Here is a 20,337-nt window from a genome sequence, read left to right as displayed (position 1 = left end):
ACATTGATAATCTCTTACTAGGTTAATAATTAATTCATTTGCATTAGTTCTACACCACTGAACCTGATACCACACTCACGCTCCGCTGACTCCACCTCAAAGAATTCTTTCACAACAATGGACACCACTCTCAATTACCAGGTCCCCACTGCTAATCAGAAGAAAAACATTCTGACTGGATACCACAGAGCAGATGAAACCACACTCTTGATCATTACATTGATTGGCTGTGAAATCCTTAACAATCATCCCATTCACCACAATCTCTCCACTGCCAAGAGGAGGGCTATAAAATCTAACCAGCAGATAGTGATTAAACCAGAAGATAAAGGGGGTGTCAGTGTAATCCTCAATTGTTATGACTATGTTAATGAAGCCAACCGACAACTCTGCCACCTACCATGGCCTTGTCTAGCACTTATGCCGGCAAAACTTTTGTCGCTCCAGGGTGTGAAAAAACACACCCGAGTGACATAAATTTTGACAGCATAAGCGCTTTGAGAGAGAGCTTTCCCACGGACATAATAAAACCACCTAAACAAACAGCGGTAGCTTTGGCAGCGGGAAAGTGTGTCCTGCCGACATAGTGCTACCCACACAAGCGCTTATGTGGGCAAAACGTATGTTGCTCAGGGGTGTTTATTCACACACCTGAAGGACAAAAGTTTTGCCAGCATAAGTACTAGTGTAGACAAGACCCACCCACACCACAATTTACCCAGGAATTTAAGGATATCATCAAATCTTTCCCCATACAACTCCAAGAGAAACTTTACAAACTTATCCTCCACGAATCCATCCCAGAGACTTTTTACATACTTCCCAAGATACAGAAATATGGGAACCCAGGCAGAACCATCATATCTGGCCACAGCACTATTACTGAAGGAATATCGAGACTCATAGAACCATCCTCAAACCAATCATCACTCAAAGGGCCAGTTTCCTCCAGGACACAACTGACTTCCTCCATAAACACTGCAATATTAAACAACCTTCCTCAGAACACCATCCTTGCCACTATAGATGTCACCTCCCTAATCACCAATGTCCCTCACAATGACAGCATAGCTGCCTGCCTCAAATATTTACAAGACAATGGACAACCCTCAGATATCCACCCCAAACACATTGCCAAACTCATCCATTTCATCCTTAGTCATAACAATTTTACATTCTACAACACACACTTGGGAACGGCCATTTGTACTAGAATGGCTTCCCAATATGCAAATTTCTTCACGGGCCATCTTGAAGAAGAATTACTGGACAAATGCACCATGAAACCATCAATAATATTTTCATCCTCTGGAGAGATGACAAACTCCCTCATAGATTTCCATCACAGCTTTAACTTCCCATCCATCAACCACGCTGTGGAACACTCCCACACCATCTTCAACCTACTAACCACCATGATCAGCTTCAACAATGGAACCCTACCAAGGGTCACCACACTTATCTTCATAGATCCAGTAACCACCCCAAACACACCAAGAAATCTGTTATCTCCAGCCACGCACTCAGATACCACAGAATATGCTCCGAGGAGAATGTCCAGGATACACATCTTAACACATTCAAAACTGCCTTCACCGAACAAAGACACTCCACCAGAGAAGTAGATCGTATCATGTAACAGGCCACCCAAATACCCCAAGAGAACCTACTTCAATACAGAAATAAACCCACCTCCAGCTGCACTCCCCTAGTTATCATCTGCCACCCCGCCCTGGAACCCATATGGGTATCATCAAACAACTACAATCCATGCTCAATGAGGATCCTATCCTGAAAGAAATCTTTCCTGTGCCTCCACTTTAGGCCTCCAAACAACCCCCCAACCTCTCCAAGCTCATCATCAGAAGCATGTTGCCCACAGACCAGGCACAGTAACTCAAAGCAGCACCAGACCCTGCCAGAACAACAGATGCAAAACATGCATACGTATCTCCACTGCTATAATGATCAACACCGCCCACATCACATCTTTCAAGATCTATGGATCCTATACATGCCTATCGCAACATATGGTATACCTCATCCAGTGCACTTGTATTTAGCAGTGACACTGAGGGCAAGTTTACACTACAAAATTAAGTCAACATTAAGTCACGTCGACTTACAGTCATTGCAGTAATTAAACTGCTTCTGCATGCCCACACTATGCTCCTTGTGTCAGTGGTATGTATCCTCGCCAGGAGCACTTGCACTGATTTAACTGTCAATGTGGGGCATTGTGGGACAGCTTCTGAAAGGCAGCAACAGTTGATGTAAGTTGTAAGCTCAGTACTGACACAGCTCTATCCTAACTACATCAACTTAAGAGCCATGCATCTCGGGGAGTTATTAAGTCAGTGTATTGGGTGAGTTACATCGGTAAGAGTTGCATTTTGATGTAGACACTTACAGAGTTAGGTTGATGTAAACTGCCTTATGTTGACCTAACTCTGTAGTGTAGACCAGGGCAAAAGTTTCCCAGATCCAAAGAAGAGTTCTGTGTAAGCTGAAAAGCTTCTTTCTATCACCAACAAAAGTTGGTCCAATAAAAGATATTACCTCACCCACTTTGCTCCTCTTAAATTTACTGTCATTCAAAGTAATTCAACATAGTTTGAACAAATTGTATGTGGATTGTCACTTGAAATGTGGACTGTTTACCTGTGAATGTCAGTGATCAATCACATACATCATAAGGTATTGTGTCTGTTCCTATCCCTGATGGATCAATCACTTTTACAATGGAGTTTTCTGTGTGAATATTCACAGGAAGTGAATGTAAAATTTGCTCTCCATGAGCATTCAAGTGCATGAGATTACAAATTGTCTTCTGCAAGCATATGTCCTGGTAAAATTTGATTGCACTACTATGAACAGAAAATGACCATAAAAGATATGTGAATATGGACAAAGTTAATTAGTATAAATGGATATTCATGGATTCCCTTCCCTGCACCCCCAAGATTTGCCTAGCTCTATAAAGTGCATGGAAAGAGTCTTTAGAAAGACTGACGTCCATGTGTTTGGTTTTAACAAGATACTCTTGTTTTAATAATTATCAATGACTTAAGGAATTTGTGTATGTCTCTCATTTTTTATGTATGTTATTTCTGAGTGGTATATTTTTACTTAAAAAGCCCAGTTACTGCATTATTCTTGACTACTTGACAGTACATTGCTGCCTGTATATGGAGATGGAACAATGTATTTAAGTAATAGTACTAGAAGTAGGAGAGAAAGGGTCCTATTCTTAGGTTTACCACTGACTTCCTGTGTGAACTTGGCCAGATCACACCCTCTTTAATCATTTGTTTCCCCATCTCTCATAGTTTTCTGCTTCACAATGTTGTGAGCCTTAATCAGGCTCTTGCACTTTAAGTAGCTGAGAAGCCTTATTGAAATCACTAGCACTATTATATAGATAAAGGTGCACATGAGCCTACGTGTTTGCAGGATCAGGGCACTAGTGATTGTATAGTGCTTTGAAGGTCAAAATAGTTTGTTTAAGTTTTGTTTCCAATAAAAGTTACTTTGCATGTGCTATAGCCACTTTTTTCATACATGTCAAATTGTTTAGTTTACTTTCTTCACCAACCGTTTCAAAGCTGTACGTCCAGATGACAAACAAACGCCCTGCAAATGACTTAAAAAATCAGTTTTGAGTTTTACAACAGCTACAATTACTAAGCTTTGCACCTGACTTTAAAAAGGCTCAAGCTATTTATTGTATGGTGGGGGGGAGGGGAGGAAAATTGGGGGAGGTTGTCAGGAATTTGCCAACAAGTTTATTACACTGCTTCAGCTCACAGTAAATGTTTACAGACAGAAATAAATATGTGACTGCCAGAGGAACTTTGATGCCTTCCATGCTTCCATCACAATGTTACTAACAGTTCCAGAGGGGTAGCCGTGTTAGTCTGTATACAGCTAAAACAACGAGAGTTCGGTGGCACTTTCAAGACTAACAAATTTAATATTTGTAGACATAAGCTTTCAAGAGACTTCAACTCTCTTTTTCAGATGCAGTAATACAGAAAATAGGTAACACAGAGGCATCTTATAGATATCCAGGTGCATTGAGAACAATGGGGGAGGTGGAGTCTGGTACTTAAGTCCTAATGAGGACCATTGAGTAGGAGGTGAGAATGGGTGAGCAAAGTAATTTACCTTCAGTAGTGAGATAGCCACTCCAAGTCTCTGTTTAAACCCAGTTTGAATGTGTCAAGTTTGCAGATCATTTCTAACTCAGCAGTTTCTCTTTGAAGTCTGTTTTTGGAGTTTTTTTTGGAGAAGTACAGCAACTTTCAGGTCAGAGACAGAATGCCCTGGGGAATTAAAGTGTTCTCCCACTGGTTTATGGCTGTTGTTATTTGTTATGTCTGATTTGTGTCCATTTATCCTTACCTATTTTCTGTATTACTGCATCTGAAGAAGAGAGCTGAAGTCTCTCGAAAGCTTATGTCTACAAATATTAAATTTGTTAGTCTTGAAAGTGCCACAGAACTCTCGTTGTTTTTAATGTTCCTAACAGCAAATCTAAGTTCCATTCCTCCTACAAAACGCACGTGTGTGAGAACTGCTAGAGGAAGTGACTGCCTCATTTGTGAAACAAACACACACACACACACCCTGACCCAACCAGACCCTTTCTTGTCCTTTGCTCTGATCGGTAACTAGAAACCTCGGAGGGGAGAAAAGAATGGCTGGTGAGGATCGCAGCCCGGGTGAAGGAAGAGGCGCCTCTGCAACTCCCAGGCTGACTCTGCTTCTTGCAAGCAACACCGTGTGGGCGGTCTGCGGAGCTGCGTTGCCAGAGGAACAAAGAGATCGACGATTGACTCCCCTTGACGTCCCCAGCCCAGGAGGCTATAAAGAAGTGGCGGCAGGGGGAAAACAGCTCGGGGAGCGCTCTCAGTGGGAGCGCACCGGAGCCGCTGCGCGCAGGTCAATAGAGATTGTAGGGGGGGAGTCAACAGAAGCAAAGCAAGCTTGCGGCACAGCTGGAAGACGCAGCAGGCTCTGCACTGAAGATCCCCTTTGAAGAGCACAGTGAGGGGCTGCCGGGGAAGGCTGGCTCAGGATGAATGAGGCGAAGCTCGCCGTGCTGGGCAGTCGAGGAGCCGGCAAGTCTGGTAAAATTACAAGTTAACTTTGGGGGCCGGGGGGGGGGGGGGCGGGGATTTATTCACTGGGATTTAAACGTGACCCGGGTCCCTCCCAAGTTTTGTAAGGGTGGGTGCATCACGGGCAGCTTTACTGGTTTAATAATCCATGGATCGTCTGGATCCATGGCCAGAGGTTTTCTGCACCAAGAGCAAGTAGGAAACAGCTGCACTGTTTGCAGATGTGCCCGTTCCAGCTGCGCACGGGCTCGTCCATTGTCCCAGCAGAGGCGCCCCGATGTCTCCCCTGCTTCCCCTCCCCGCCCCCACCGTGCATTATTGATCACTCCATCTTTCGTTCTCCGGCTGCCACACTCTCCCCCTTGAGAACATTTGGAGCGGTGGGTAGCCGCGGAGAGAGCACGGCTGAATTGTAAAGGTGAAGGATTTTTGCTCACAAAGTCAGTTCAGAAGTTGTATGAAGTTAGCAGTCACTGATCCGGGCATGTGCTCAATGCTAAAGCTGGAGTTTGTTTTGTATTGCAGCTCTTACAGTCAGATTCCTAACCAGGCGTTTCATTGGAGAATATGCTTCCAATTCTGGTAAGCTCCCATTCACAACTTTCCTGCGGTTTGCTTTAGGCACTCTGAGTCATACCCCTGAAGGGCACTAAGCCATAGGAAATAGGAAATGCCCATTTTAATTTCCTACCAAATACATGCATTTTCTTTCTAAATTCAGAGTTCTGTTTAGAAGTGTTTCCCAACAGCCAATCAAAGTGTTTCTTTTTGAGTTATATCCATTCACTAAAAGGACTTTCCAAGGGTAATAGTGGATGATGATGAGATATATTTGGGCCCAGGGAAGTGGGTTTATTATTGTTTCAAAAAGTATCTTTAAAATGGAAACCCAGTCCCAACAACCTTTTAAAATAGCGATTTAAGCTGTTTAATATCTTAAATTACTTTGAGTTTCTGATGGAAATATAAAACATGAAGAAGAGACACATAAAACTCAAGTAGAAAGCAGATGTCTAAAAATGAAAATGTACAATTTGGATAGCGCACACGGTGCCAGGCAAGGTACTAATCAGAAATAAAAGGGCAAAGAGCTAAATAAACTTGACTAACCAGATGCAAAAAAGCTGGCAAGTTTTGTACACCATCAAGTGGAGAGAAGACAAAGCAGAGAGTGAAGAAATAGAAATTAATGTTTTTACCTTGTCTGCAGACAACCTTCTTGTTCCAAGAGGCACTTTTCAGAAAAAATCAAAAGGGGCCTTAAGTGTCTTGTATTTTCCACAGGTCAGTTATGGAGCACTTGTAAAAAACCAGAATGCATTAAGAGGGAGATTTCCAGGGGCACCAAGGGCAGTTACTCACCCAACTCCCATTCCTTTAGTGCTTAGGAACCCCAGTCATGGACCAGCGCCCTATTGTGCTAGGTGCTGTAAACGCACAGAACAAAAAGACAATCTGTGCCCTAAAGAGTTTACAGTCCAAATCTAATCTTTGAAATGGGAGTTGGACATGCCCTTTGTGTCTCTGAGAATCTCCTAAATCAGCTGGAATCAACAGGACAGGGGAACTAGCCAGTACTGTGAGTTTCACAAAAAAAAACAACCTTGCTGTTTTTCAAGGGAAATTTTTAACAAACCCCTGTATTTGTAAACAGCAACTTGGGTTGCACAAACATTGTTTGAAAATAATTTTTGCCTCGCTTCTAGGACTACAATAAACAAATAAATAAAAGTTAAATAGGTAAAATAAAATATTGAATCATATAAAATAAATAAATAAATAAAAATAAATAAATGAATAAAATGAAAAGCAAGCCACAAAGCAGCCCAGGACATTTTGTAGTGCAATCAAAAAGAGATTGAATTTCAAAAGTTTTATGTTCTTACTTAATTATGGACACCACAATGTTTGAGTGCGCTACAGATTTGATCCTTCTAATTTTCCCATCCCAAATATTCACTGGGGGATTCTGAAAGAGGTAAGGAGATGAGGATATGCAAGATATTTGTAAGAACTGCAGCTTACCTGGAGACTAATGTGGTGCCGATTGGGAGTCAAGGGGAATCCCAGGAATGGTAAACTTTATCTGGGCCCTGTCTGCACTAGGAATTGTTTGAAATGTTCCCACCATTGCTAACACCAGCTCAGCTGCCCCAAGGTCAGCAACACTGGCAGCCTGAGTGTAAGTGGCCTGTTGATTGCCAGTACTGTTTGAAATACTGATTAGATTTGCTCAGATCAACATGGTGCTCAGAATAGTGGCAATATCTTGTCCCCATATTACTGGAACTGGTGGAAATTTTCAAGATATTTTTCTACTGTAGACTATGGCCCAGATTTTAAAAGGTATTTGGGTGTTGCTGTACTCAGCATTGCAAGACCTAACTGATTTAGGAGCTTAAGGGATTTAAGCACTTAGGAGTCTAAATCCCATCAACTGTCAATTGGATTTTGGCTCCTAAGTGCCTAAATCCCTTTTGAAAATGATTTAGGTCCAGATTTTAAAAAGTATTTAGGCACTATTGTGCTCAGCATTGCAACACCTAGTTGATTTAGGAGTCTAAGTCTCATTTTTAAAAGGGATTTGGGCATTTTGGCTCCTAAGTGCCTGAATCACTTTTGAAAAGGTGCCTAAATCAGGTAGATGTTGCAGTGCTGAGTGCAGCAATGCCTAAGTCCTTTTAAAAATCTGATCATATATCTCAGCTTCTAAGAATACAGTTCAAGGACTCGATCCTACAAACACTCCCGGGTGAAATGCTTGCTACTGTGAGGATTCCCATTTAAGCACTAGAAGGTCTCCTGGTAGTAAGTGTTACTTACTCCTGGTACTAGCTTTTTGCAGGATCAGCATCTAAGTTCAGGCTTGTATAATGCCAGCATAACAACAACTTGATAGGATCAAACCAACACTGCTTATGTGAGGAAAGCTCATACCCCATCTAAACTATTGAAAAAAAACAACAACTAATGAGGTGTTTCCCTTATGGTTCTATTTTCCCTAGATTAAAAAAGTATAAGGCTCTGCATATGTGCTGAACATGCCTGATAGGGTAAGAGGGTCATCAGCACTTAGCTGATTCCAAATTTACATTCCTCTACCCTGAAGTCCAAGCCAGCTCCTGCTGCCATCACTTCCCAACATATAGGTTGCTGTCATATCCTGCCGACCCTAAAACTTCCATAACTGTAAAGAGATTTTGGAAAATTACTCACTATCCTAAAAGCATGAGCGTTTAGTTACGCATGCTTGTCTGCTGTCCCAAATGGCAAGTGTTGTGTTCTAACAATGTTCCCTCACACTTTGGCACCTATTGGAGCATCATCGTGGAATGAGACCTGGCCAGCCGTGGGCTGAGGGACACAGTTAAGCATTGCCCAATTCACTATGGGCATATCCGAGGGGTGGGTTCGCTTTCCAGTAATCCATCAGGTTCTGCCACAGGATTGATACCACACTTGATGGACCCATGGGCTAATTCGCTATGGCAAGTCTTTTATTTCTTTATTGGCCATGCAGCAATTCGATCCTGTTCTTTTCTCTACTTGTTAACTCTCATGTTGATTTTAATGCCATGTGTCTTGTAGAGTGCATCTACACTAAACATTTGTGTCTGGATGGGAGGCAAATGAACCTGGAAATTTATGACCCTTGTTCACAGGTAAGCACAACTTATAAAAGATGAACTTCTCCCAGAGGTCTTTCTAAGAGTGAGGTGACAGGTAGGAGAGAGGAGAAAAAGCTAACTCACCCTTTGTACTTTATAGTAACTGAAATGGAAGATTGAAATTCCTGTAGCTATGACATGTAGCTGTCAGGACTCTCTCTGTACTGAGCGGTCTCCAACTTTACAGAATGAGCCCTTCATTGGTCAACTTTCTGTCAGTGCTTTTGCATTTATGAATACTACTAATGGGAACCAAACACAACAAATTGTAAAGTAAAATTACATACATCTTAAATCAGAGGAGGAGCAAAAAAAGGTTACAATCCCTATGTGTCCCCCAGAGCGATAGCCGTGTTAGTCTGTTTTTAGCAAAACAGCGTGAGTTCTGTGGCACCTTAAAAACTAACAAATTTATTTGGGCATAAGCTTTCGTGGGATATTTATGTCGTTTCTCCAAATATCCTTCTAAATGGTTAATTTATTGTTTGTTTAACTAACTACATTTCATGTACCTGTGGCAATAGCCAAATAGACAGCCCTGAAGCTTCAGAAACTGAAGTCTTGTATTCACAGAATAGATCCAGTGATAGTGACAATGCAGACTTTCCTATGTTAACAACTGGGCTTAACTCTGACCTGCAAAAAACACCTCTAAGAGAGGAAAGGATCTCAAGGAATGTTCATGAAGCTTGACGTTAATGTTTCTGCAGCTGCCTCTCTCTGTGCTGTGGGCTTTCCCACAACTCCCCACTAGGAGTGGGGAATTAGGGCAGTGGCATCCAGCAGGAGCCTTGGCAGCTTGGCTCAGCTGGAAACATGTTGGCCAGGAGCTGGAGCAGGGTAGCCTGCCAGTGGGGAATAGGCACAGGACCTCAGAGCAGATAGCCCTGGCCTTCTGCAACCCCCTGGGGGTTGGAAGTGGAACCACTGCCCATCATTTAGGTGGACAGGTTTTTAAGGCCCGGCTTGAGAAAGCCCTGGCTGGGATGGCTTAGTTGGGGTTGGTCCTGCTTTGAGCAGGGGGTTGGACTAAATGTCCTCCTGAGGTCCCTTCCACCCTAATCTTCTATGATTCTGTCTGGAGAAACACCTTTAGGGGACCCTTCTGGAGTTCTCTCCTTTACCCTCAGACTCCCATATCCATCAAGCTTGGTGATATTTTCTGTGATAGAGGCACCTGCCCATCCTGAACAGAACTGAAACCAACTCAGTCCCACAGGCATCCCTCTGAGAGGAACCCTTTTTGGTCATTGCAAATCTGAGCTGCACTTGAATCCTAATTTAGACCTTGGTAGGAGGGGAAACTTACCAAAAAATCTCCACAGTGCAGCTGAACTAGGGGCAAGCAATAGCAGGGGCAAATCTGCAGCCAGAACCCCTCCATCCCCATTCCAGTTAGACTTGTATTTCAACTGGTTTATCTAAAAGGATGGTGGAGGGCACTGAACCCTTGCCTACATTGTGGCTCATACCAATTTCAACAATGATTCTACTGAACTAGTCGGTCTTTTCAGGTAAATTTTCCCAGTGCAGGCAGCCCTGGATATGAGAGGCTCTCCCTTAAATAGTTTGTCTTAGCTGCAAGGGGAACTTGTCAGATAAACACACAATTTGTACAATTTCCGTTGAATTGCAAGCTACAGCATTTGCTGATAGATAGAGTAGCATAGATTGTTCCAGGAGTGCGCACAGGCATTTGAAAGAAGAGGGAAAGCTAGAAACCACCAATAATCTGGAGCTAGCAAGGTTTACTATTTATAATCTACAGTCTCTTTTTCATGGGCTTAAACAGCTTTAAAATGTATACAAATAATGGAAAAAAGTTATGCTGTCTTCTCTTCCCCTTTGACATTAACAATCACCTGCACTGATATTATCCTTCTGTACAGTTCTTTCAGAAATTTTCAGGTCATGATCAAGAATATTTATGGCTTTATCTTAACTTTCTCCAAAGCCTCATTACTGATTTCAGAAAATAGTTAAAACCTTATTTATTTTGTTAAACCATCTGTGGACTTGCTTCTGCCTAGGTCATAGGCCTCTTAACTCTCTACTCCCCTCCAGCTCGTCTGCCACCAACATCTTTTGCTTTTGCAATTTTTCATCTGTTGATGTGTCAGCCACCTTTGATGCCTTTCTGTTTTTAATTGGCCTCATCCTTTCTCCATCCATTCTTCCAAAGTAAATATGAAACTCTGCCTTTCATCCCTTCTTTCTCCCTCTGCTTTCACTTTCACTGTCCTGTTCTAACTTCCCATCGCTCATATTAACAAACTGCTCCCACCACAGTCTGTGTGGTAACTTCATGTCCTGTTGAAGGGCTTATATAGGCTCCAAGTCTTTTCAGAGGTTGGGGGGGAAGGTTGAATGGATAGAAGTGTAAGTGATTTACTAAAATAAAAACTTAGCGAAGGAACAGATAAAAACACCAGAGCTGCTTTGTATAGAATTGGGTGGGAACAACAAACAACAAAGTAAGCAAACTGCCCTCGTTCATTTTATAGGATCAAGTGTGGCAACACATTATATATAAAATTGCTAATCAAATACTGATGGCAACAATCGTGTTCTCAGTGACCCTGGGGGTAAATTCAGAGGGACTCCATTGCAATTAAGGGAACACTTTTTGGCTGTGAGATTTAAAGCTTTAAAGTTCGGGAAACCTGTTTATAGATTCATTATAACAATCATCTGCAGGGATGGTTATTATTTATTTGTAGCTCTTTGGAGTAGAAGTTCCAGATCAGGGCCCCATTGTGCTGTGCACTGTACAAACATGTAGGTTTCTTCTCATTCTTAGTTTGAAAGAAAATATTATACAGTGACAACAGTAACAGATTCTTTCTATTGTTGTATGCATGTCATTACCTTCAGCCACGACAGGGGAAGCTGTCCCTCACTGACGAACTCCACTGGGCTGACGGATTTATCATTGTGTATGACATCAGTGACAGAGCTTCCTTTACCTTTGCAAAGGCATTGCTCTACAGGATACGAGAGTCCTGCACGGCACCTTGTAAAAGGCAAGTTGCATTATTATTATTACGTTTCTTTTGATCTAATGTACAAAAAGTGATGAGTCTGTGAGCTTTATGCACCCTAACAACCACTAAAATGACAGGCTGCAGAGCAACAGCACCCAGCAACATAACAACAACAGTAATATACTAACTGGTCAATTCAGCAGCAAAATTTAACCTATTCCACCAATATACTTTCGGCTTGTTCCCTGTTTCACATGGAAATCATACTGTCATGCTAGGTGATAGAAGACTAACTGCTCTGATACCTTGGAAGTTAAAATGCTGGTAGTTAGCCAAAGCTGCTGCTCCCCCCATTGCTGTCACCAGTGGAGCTGCATCTATGGGAAGTTTGAAGAAAATACTAGTGTAGACACAATCAGGGAGGATTTGGCACCAAGAACGCCTCCTAAATTCTGTCTTGGGCAGAGACATCAACCCCGTTTGTGTCCTTGGGCAAATAATTGAAATTAGCTCAGAAGTCCATGGCAAGAATTAATTAATGAACTAATTAAATGTTTGAAAAGTGAGCGCTAAGAATCGGCAGTCACAACTGACCTGAAGCATGGACAATTGACCAGGGAATGCATAACCTGCTGAGGCTTTTGCCTAAGTAAAATATGACCTGAGAATAAAATCATTTTCTTAAATTAGAAAAGTATTTAAATTATATTTTCAACCCCTTTCACCATATACTGTCTCAGCCTTAATTCCTTAGTGCATATATTTTTCATCCTCTTTTAAGGAAAAAATTGTACTGTCAACAATTATTTTAGCCTTAATAAAACATAACTAAAATGGGTTAAGTCATTTGCCTCACAGGTGTGTTAGGAGGCTTAATTAGCAATTTGAGATCCTAGATAGTGTTTTTATGGGATAAGTTAATATAATAATATGAACATTTTATCGTTTGTCAGTTTTCTTTGTATATGCAGCATACAAGACCAGGCACACTGCAGCATTTTTGTCTAACCAAAACATTTTTGCTTTCAGAGTGATCGAATCAGCTGTGTTCTTAGTTGGTAACAAGCAGGATCTATGCCACATGAGAGAAGTAGGCTGGGATGAAGGACAAAAGCTGGCAATGGATAACAAATGCCAGTTCTGTGAACTGTCCGCTGCAGAACATTGTCAGGAAGTGGTGACCATGTTCACGAAAGTCCTAAGAACCATCATCACAAACTTCAAAGTGAAGGAAAAGAGACGACCGAGTGGGTCAAAGTCAATGGCCAAATTAATCAACAACATGTTTGGGAAGAGGAGGAAGTCAGTGTAATGGATCTCCAGTCTGACTGGAACCATGGAACAAGGACACACTGAAACATTGCGACAATGGGCCATATGCAATACGTGGACTCAGCCAATGTGTGCATGTGTTTTAAAAGTCTCCATTTGAAGGGATGATATGTTATAGTACAAACCAGAGATGAGTGGCAGTGTGGGCCAGTGGAAAGGGCACTGCACTAGGATTCAGAAGACCTGCGTTCTATTTACAGCTCTACCATGGACCTGCTGTGATACTTCGGCGCAAGTCTCTTCATCTATCTGAGCCTCAGTTTCCCCTCTCAACCTCTGTCTTGCTTACCATCTAAACAGACACCTTGAAGATAGGACTTTTACTACTTCTTGGTTGTAGAGTGCCTACCAACAATCTTGGTTGGAGCGTGTAGGTGTTACTGTAATATCAGTAATCATTTCTTTTCTAATAAACTCGTCCTCTCTGCGCCTTGCTGAACAAGAGGCCAACTTCAGAATTCCAAGATGTATCCGTAACATGGCAATTGCCCCAGCTGAAACGGAGATTGGTACGTAGGGATATTGCACTTGTAAGTCAATGAGTAGAGGGTACCGAATGCCTGACTTTCAGTGATTTCTTCCCCTGAAAAGCTGCCATGAGTAGGAAGTCAGATAAATGAGGTCATCAGTTGTCTTCCATTTCAATATTACTGCTGGAGCATGACAGGAGAAAGCATGGACCCAGTGAAGAGGAAAGTGGAATGGGAGTCAAGAGCCTTGGGGTCTCTAGCTCTGCCGCTGACTTGCTGCGTAATCTTGGACAAGGTGTTTATTGGGTGAAATTCACTGCTATGCAGCAATTTTCTCTCTCCTGGCCAAGTGGGGATTTGAATGCATGATTTCAGGCTTCAGCAGTGGAAGTCAATCCCCTACACCATCTTTCACTTCTATGCAGATGGCCAGTGCTAAGCCAATGTATTACGGAAGTCCATCTTAAGAACTCAGGCCCAGATCCTCAAAGGTTTTTAGGCACCTAATTCCCATTTAGCTTGTTCTTCTGCACAGGGGTGATTTTCACTCTTTGTGTCTCAGTTTTCTTATCAGCAATATGGGTATAATAATTGCTTATCTACTCTATTTTATTTATGGGTAGGATCTTAAAAGTCCTCAAATAAGGAGCACAAGTCCCATTGGAAGTCCGACTGGGATTTGAAATCAAACTTTCAATGGGACTTGTGATCCTAACTCACACTCAAGATTTTTAAAACCTATTCATCACCCTGGTGATGAAATGCCTTTGTAAAGCACTTTGATTTGTACAGATGGTGCTAGAGAAGTGTCTTATTAATTTTTCCAACATGGGTCCTGAACATTAGGCACCAAAGTCTAAATATTTAGGCAACAGAAAATCAGACACCTTACTTGGGTACTTAGGCATCCATGTCTGAATGTTTCTGATTGTACAAACATTATTAAGGGAAAGGTGAGTTGTCTGAAGATGACTGTCTCTCTCCCAAGCTGGGTCCAACAGACCATAAGGGTATGTCTACATTGCAGCTGGGAGTGAGTCTCCCAGCTCAAGTAGACAGACTTGCGTTAGTGGGGCTTGAACTTGTGCACTAAAAATAGGGTGGCTGTTGCGGCTTGGGCTGCAGCTAGGATTCTTAAGCCCACTACCTCCTGGGTTCAAGCTCAGCGGGTTAACTTGAGTCTCCACTGGAGCTGCAACATCCATGCTGCTATTTTTAGCGTGCTAACTTGAGCAATGTCAGCGAGAGTCTGTACACTCAGGCTGAGGGGGCTCACTGTCAGCTGCCGGGTGGCCATATTCAAAAGTGCAATTTAAAAAACACCAAAGAAACAAACTCTCAGCATGATGGCCTATCTCTGGTCCCGGGGAAGTTTAACAGTAAGATTCCCATTAACTTCACTGGGAGCAGAGTTAGGTCAGTGCTGGTGCTTTTGATAATCCCATCTAAATATGTAGAAAGCTGTTATGACTTAAACAAAATATAAATAAGTTACTGTTATGTGCCAAAAATATACACCATTTTTAGAAACGACCATCTTATTTCACATAGTTGTCGTTTTAAAAATGGCTAATCATGGAATACGTTTCTCACAATGTCGGCAGGCATTGCACTATTACACCCGAGCAGACTTCACCCTACCATAGCAAGGGTGATTTTTTTAATGTAAGGGTGTATATTGGAATCAGGGAGATTAAATTTTAAGGCACTAATGTATACTAATCTATTAAATGGAGCACAGAACACTCCCCCAAACTCTTTTAGTGGGCTGCTTTTTTGTTGTCTGTCTATCGTGTACAGCTTGCTAACCAGATTTGAAAAGTAACTGTATTTACTGTTACGACATTAAACCAACCTGATTGGTACAAGATAGAAATGTTGACACTTTACTATGGTCTAAGAATTTTTTAAAAATCTTCTGCTACTGTACAAATGAAGCAGTGTGCAGCCTCAGAAATAGTACATTTAAATGCTAGGCACTTTAAGAAGAGGAGGACTATGACTGTGTTTCATACGTACACTGAAGAATCATGCATGCACCTTTACACAATGAATTGTTGAGCTCTTAACATTCATTTTTTATTCTTAACACTTAACAACAAAAAGAGAACATACTTGGTTAAGGTTGCCAGGAGACTAATTACTATTTATTCATGAAGATATTTTCACAGTACTCAATCAGCGTTTGAGTGCCTATATTATTTATATAACACAATAAGCCTGCCTGATGCCTTACTGACACATTTAAAAAAAACCTAAGGAGTGAAAATCTGGTCCCACTGATGTCAGTGGGAGTTGTGCCACTGACTTCCTTAGAGTCAGGATTTACCCAAAAGTTTCACTCCATGAAGTAAAAGAAGAAGAAATAGAATGCGAGAGATGGGAAGGGACATAGCAGGAAAGTGGAGAAGATCTCATAAGGTTTTCTTTTTTAAAATGCATTTTATTAACATTTTTTTAAAGTGGAAAGATATTCATAATTTACTCAGTGGCTAAATATTTTTGAGTGGTTTTAAGGTGGTATTTTCATGAATATCTAAGTGTGATAGGGGTCTAATTTGTGTACTCACTTTTGAAAATACTACCCTTACATCTTTAAAAACTTTAATCATAATCCTGCCAAAAAGCTGAGGGAATTGGTTAACTGTAGCTCTTTTCATTATCAACAAGTCAGTCTAAACAGATGTATATCTTCCCATGACAACAGTCTTCTGTTAAGTTTCCTTCCCGTAGCCTCTCTGGTGATTCTTTAGCCCCAACCCTGGGAAGTCAGCAGATTGTAAGTCTCTTTCGAGTTGGCAGAGTAATGTTTGCCATCTCATCAAACCCGAGTGCTTCTTATCCTCCTACTCAGCCTGAATATATTCCAGTGGCATGTACAGAGGTAAGGGATTCCATTTCCCATTGCATAGGGCTGCCTGAGTCTGAACTTTAAAGACCAAGTACAGCCTGTCACCACCCAAGTCAGAAGCTGATGTTCTTCACAGGTGAATTGATTCTTGTATGCCTCTAGAAAGAGAGGCATTTGGGATCCTTAATAAATGTATAACTATGCTGTGCAAATGTTAAGTATTAGTATAACTCAACTACAGGTTTTTGATAGATATATATATATATATGCATACACACACACACACACAACAATGAGGTAAGGAAGTGTTCAGTGTAGGAGCTCATGTTTTAGTTCACAATCATTCCTGCCTTCTTACCTGGTCAGCTGCTGTTTCTTCTCTTGGTCATCAGGGATCCTTGAAGTTGTTGACCTATTGGCTTCCAGAAACATTAGTCCGGAAGACAGGGGCATCTGGAGGCTGCAAAAGAGTGACAGATGGCTGTGAAATAGTTCTCCACAAGAGGGAGCAAACCTGCATCTGGATAAAGCTTTTTAAAATTTCAAAAACATGTACACAGAATTTTTGGAATGAGATAAAAACTGCAGTTGACCCAGTCTGGCAAGCTAGTTGCACAGCCAGAACAAACAGCAACCCACCTTATATTACAGCAATGATATAAAACACTGAGCCTGAGTCTGCTCTGTTATGCTGGTTTTATCTCAGTGGAACTCCATTTACTTTAATGGAATTACTTCCATTTTATGCCAGTGTACATGAGAATTGGGCCCAGAATCTTGTAGTAGTTGATGCTGTAGAGTTTGGGTCATTGTTATGAATTATTATAGTATATTGGGATTTTTTTTATTTTTGTTTTGAGATGTGTGTTATTTTAATAAGGGCACCACGAAGCAGGAAGAAGGCTGATTTTATTTTTAAAAGCCCACCAACAACTTGACTGAGTCAAAGTCCAAATTATTTATTTCTCCACCTGACACCCAGGTCTGCTTAATGCACAGTAGGTGCTGTCATGAGCAGAGCCTGCAGCATGAGTCTGCCAACACTCTGTAAGGTTTTTAAAATTACTACACAGGAGTCAAAATGTTTAGTGTCACATGATAAAGTCTTCATGCCGATAAACTTTCATGAGCTTCAGTGGCAATTTGCCTGAGAAAGCAACTAAAGATTTGATATTGCTGCTTCACATTGATTCTCCTAGTGGAAGGATTGAAGACAATGCCATGCAAAGCATTATCCACTTCTAACCATAAAACTACACCCCAGTGAAGTAACAGAGTAAAAGGGAGAATTCCAACAGTGGTTCCCAAAAGCTGGTTTCCGGTGGGTTTTGGAGCTATTTCTATCACACTGTTGAAACAGCTATTAGTTTTCAAGTGGCAGAAGACTAGCTAGTTGTAAAACGAGCACAGAACTCACTTAGGGTTTCCAACATCTTTTTTTGAACCAACAAGCAAAAAAATTAGACACAAATCTCCTCCTCTCTCCTACTGCAGTTACTTCATGTCTGTCCCCATTGGGCCTCTCTCTAGTAAACCCAAACATAGTCCATTTGCAGACTACTCAGAACTGCACAGTAACCTGAGAGAAGTGAACAGCATGGGGCTTCAGGGAATGCAGGGAGATTCTATTTGTAACAGACAAAAAAGCCCTACATCCCTGGAGAAGAAAAAGAGGAGAGATATTAAATAAGCCGGTAACCAAGCAGATGAAGCCACTGCTTTGTATTTTGATTTGGATTTTATTTGAGCCTAATCAGGAGGTGAGTAAGGAAGCGAATCTCTAGTTTTTACAGAGAGGATGTACTTTGGAGACTGTGCAAGCTACAGAGGGTTTTCCAGCTTGTAACAGAAGCCTGCATTTGAATTGGAGAGTAAGTAATGACACATCAATGCATTTGGATGACAAAATGGGGGCATTATGATCCTTCTTCTCCTCTTTTCCCTTTCTGGCCTCTCCCATTTCTTAGGGCTGATATCATTGGTATGATATAGTTGTAGGCTGAAAGCACTAGAGGGCAATACAATCACACACACTTGAGCATGTCTGACACTGACATTCCACCCAGCAACACACAAAGTTTGGGGGGAAAATGGATACAAATCTGATCTAATGTATATTATAATTTTCCATTAGTGATAAGAGTAAACTATGACAGTTAGATCACTGGATGAGTCAAGTATTCTCGGGGGAGGTGGGAATTTAAAAATGATTATTTAAGACAAAACCAAAATGTAATAAGCATCTAACCAAATAATTACTTTCCACCAGCATTCCCTTTTCCGATTCTACATTGGTTAGCGCCTTTGCCTATCTGAACCTGTTCCGACAGAGAGACTATTTATAATCAGATCCCCCAGAAGATCTGGCTTGCATAAAGGCACAGGAACAAAATTCCAATTCTGAGCCCTTAGTTTATTCAAGGGAGGCCCTTCCCACCCATTTATGGGAAAGAAAAGAAAAAAGGTATTCTATTCATACAGAGTAACTAGATTAACCCTCCACTGTAGAATGAAATCACAGACACCTTCACCTTTCTTTGGGTAACCCCCAACTCCCCATGGAAGGCAGTGAAGAAGAGAGAGCTTCTACCCCATCTATTCTGGAAACTGCATTTTTCGCTGACTAGCCAACCCTTTTGTAAAATCAAGCCATTTACTTATGTGCCTAAATATGGATTTGGAAGCCTAACTGTAGACTGAGATTGTTTTAAATCTTGGCCTTAGTTTTTTTTCCAGAGCTGATATTATGTGAGACAGGAAAGCTATTCTGGGGAAGTTATTTTTAAACTGATGTGATTTTTTCCCAGCAAGAGATTGTAAATTTCTGTCATTTTTCTAGGTCTATTTTTAATTACTTTACAAAATAAATTGAGTCCCAATAGCTAAACAATTAATACATAACTTGAAATTCCTTGAACTTGAAATATGTATTCCTACATATTTGACATAACAGTGGGTCTATTTAAAACTAAATTTATCCTAAGGCCATATCTATACTACAAACTTTGGATGATGCAAAATACATCAGCATAAAGCTGCCCCTTTTAGTATATCACTTGTTCACACTTGGTTCTTTGCGCATATTCATCAGGAGCACTTGTGTCGATGGATAGCGTTGATACTGGACACTTAGTGATTAGCGTGAATACCAGTGAGACATGATATGCCCGATTTGCAGATTAATAAGGTTTAATGTGAAAGGTTTTTTATAAATATACTAGTTAAATATAAAGCTTAAAATTAACTACAATATATTATACTCACTAAGACTAGAGAGCTAAGCAGTTACTCAGAAGGCTGTATACAGGAATGGGGTTTTTTTTTATGGGTCCCTCGAGGGCGTCAGTGGATCCTCTGGTCCGACCGGCAGCCCCTCCCATGGAGTCAGGTGTTGATGGAGTGCATCTTTTTTTTAAATAGTGATTTTTAATTTTTTTTTATAAATAGTTTTTATTTAATTATTTTTTTTATTTATTATTATATATGTTAATTATTTATATTGGGTTTTTATTTTTAATTATATTTTATTGTTATGATAATTGGGGTTGTTAAAATAACATTTGGTGATAGGAGGGGCAGTGTAAAAATACACCCTTTGGCAATAAAACAGTGAACCCCCAGACGTTCAAGGATAACTTGTTCTCATCACTGTTATCTATGTGCAGTTGCAAGCATACAGTATTTGTATTTTATCTTGTTACGTGCCGTGGTATGCAAAAACGGAGACATTTACAAGGTTACTTAGTAATCCTATTTATTTTTGCCAACTGGAAGATGTCATGCTACAGGGGTCAGAATAGCCAAGCAAGCAACTGAAGCTATGCTAGGCCTGTAAGACAGTGGTCAAGCAACTCAAATTGTACTAGGCCTCCAACAGATAGGTATCCCAGTGTGCAACTTGCCACCGTC

General features: G+C 41.1%; 1 protein-coding gene and 1 long non-coding RNA gene across 2 annotated transcripts in view; one reads left to right on the top strand and one right to left on the bottom strand.

Annotated features, from left to right (window-relative positions):
• The first annotated feature begins 5,080 nt into the window (after positions 1-5,080).
• RERGL (RERG like) lies at positions 5,081-15,437 on the top strand. The gene is made up of 5 exons (XM_067558968.1): positions 5,081-5,132; positions 5,649-5,705; positions 8,712-8,785; positions 11,666-11,814; positions 12,805-15,437. Exons 1-5 carry the CDS (start codon positions 5,081-5,083, stop codon positions 13,085-13,087), a joined length of 615 nt encoding a protein of 204 aa, XP_067415069.1. The 3' UTR covers positions 13,088-15,437.
• Positions 11,494-20,337, bottom strand: part of LOC137160407 (uncharacterized) — a 33,417-nt gene continuing 24,573 nt past the window's right edge. Inside the window, exons 2-3 of the long non-coding RNA XR_010921867.1 lie at positions 16,787-16,888; positions 11,494-11,804 (exon numbers count right to left, since the gene is read on the bottom strand). This is a non-coding gene — a long non-coding RNA (uncharacterized lncRNA). The remainder of the gene's footprint in view (positions 11,805-16,786; positions 16,889-20,337) is intronic.

The sequence above is a fragment of the Emydura macquarii genome, unplaced genomic scaffold (assembly GCF_026122565.2).
Source record: "Emydura macquarii macquarii isolate MOO-44397 ecotype Brisbane River unplaced genomic scaffold, CSIRO-AGI_Emac_v2 contig_2205, whole genome shotgun sequence".
NCBI lineage: Eukaryota > Metazoa > Chordata > Testudines > Chelidae > Emydura > Emydura macquarii.
Note: the sequence above shows the minus strand (reverse complement) of the source record. Positions and strands in the feature narration are given on the sequence as shown.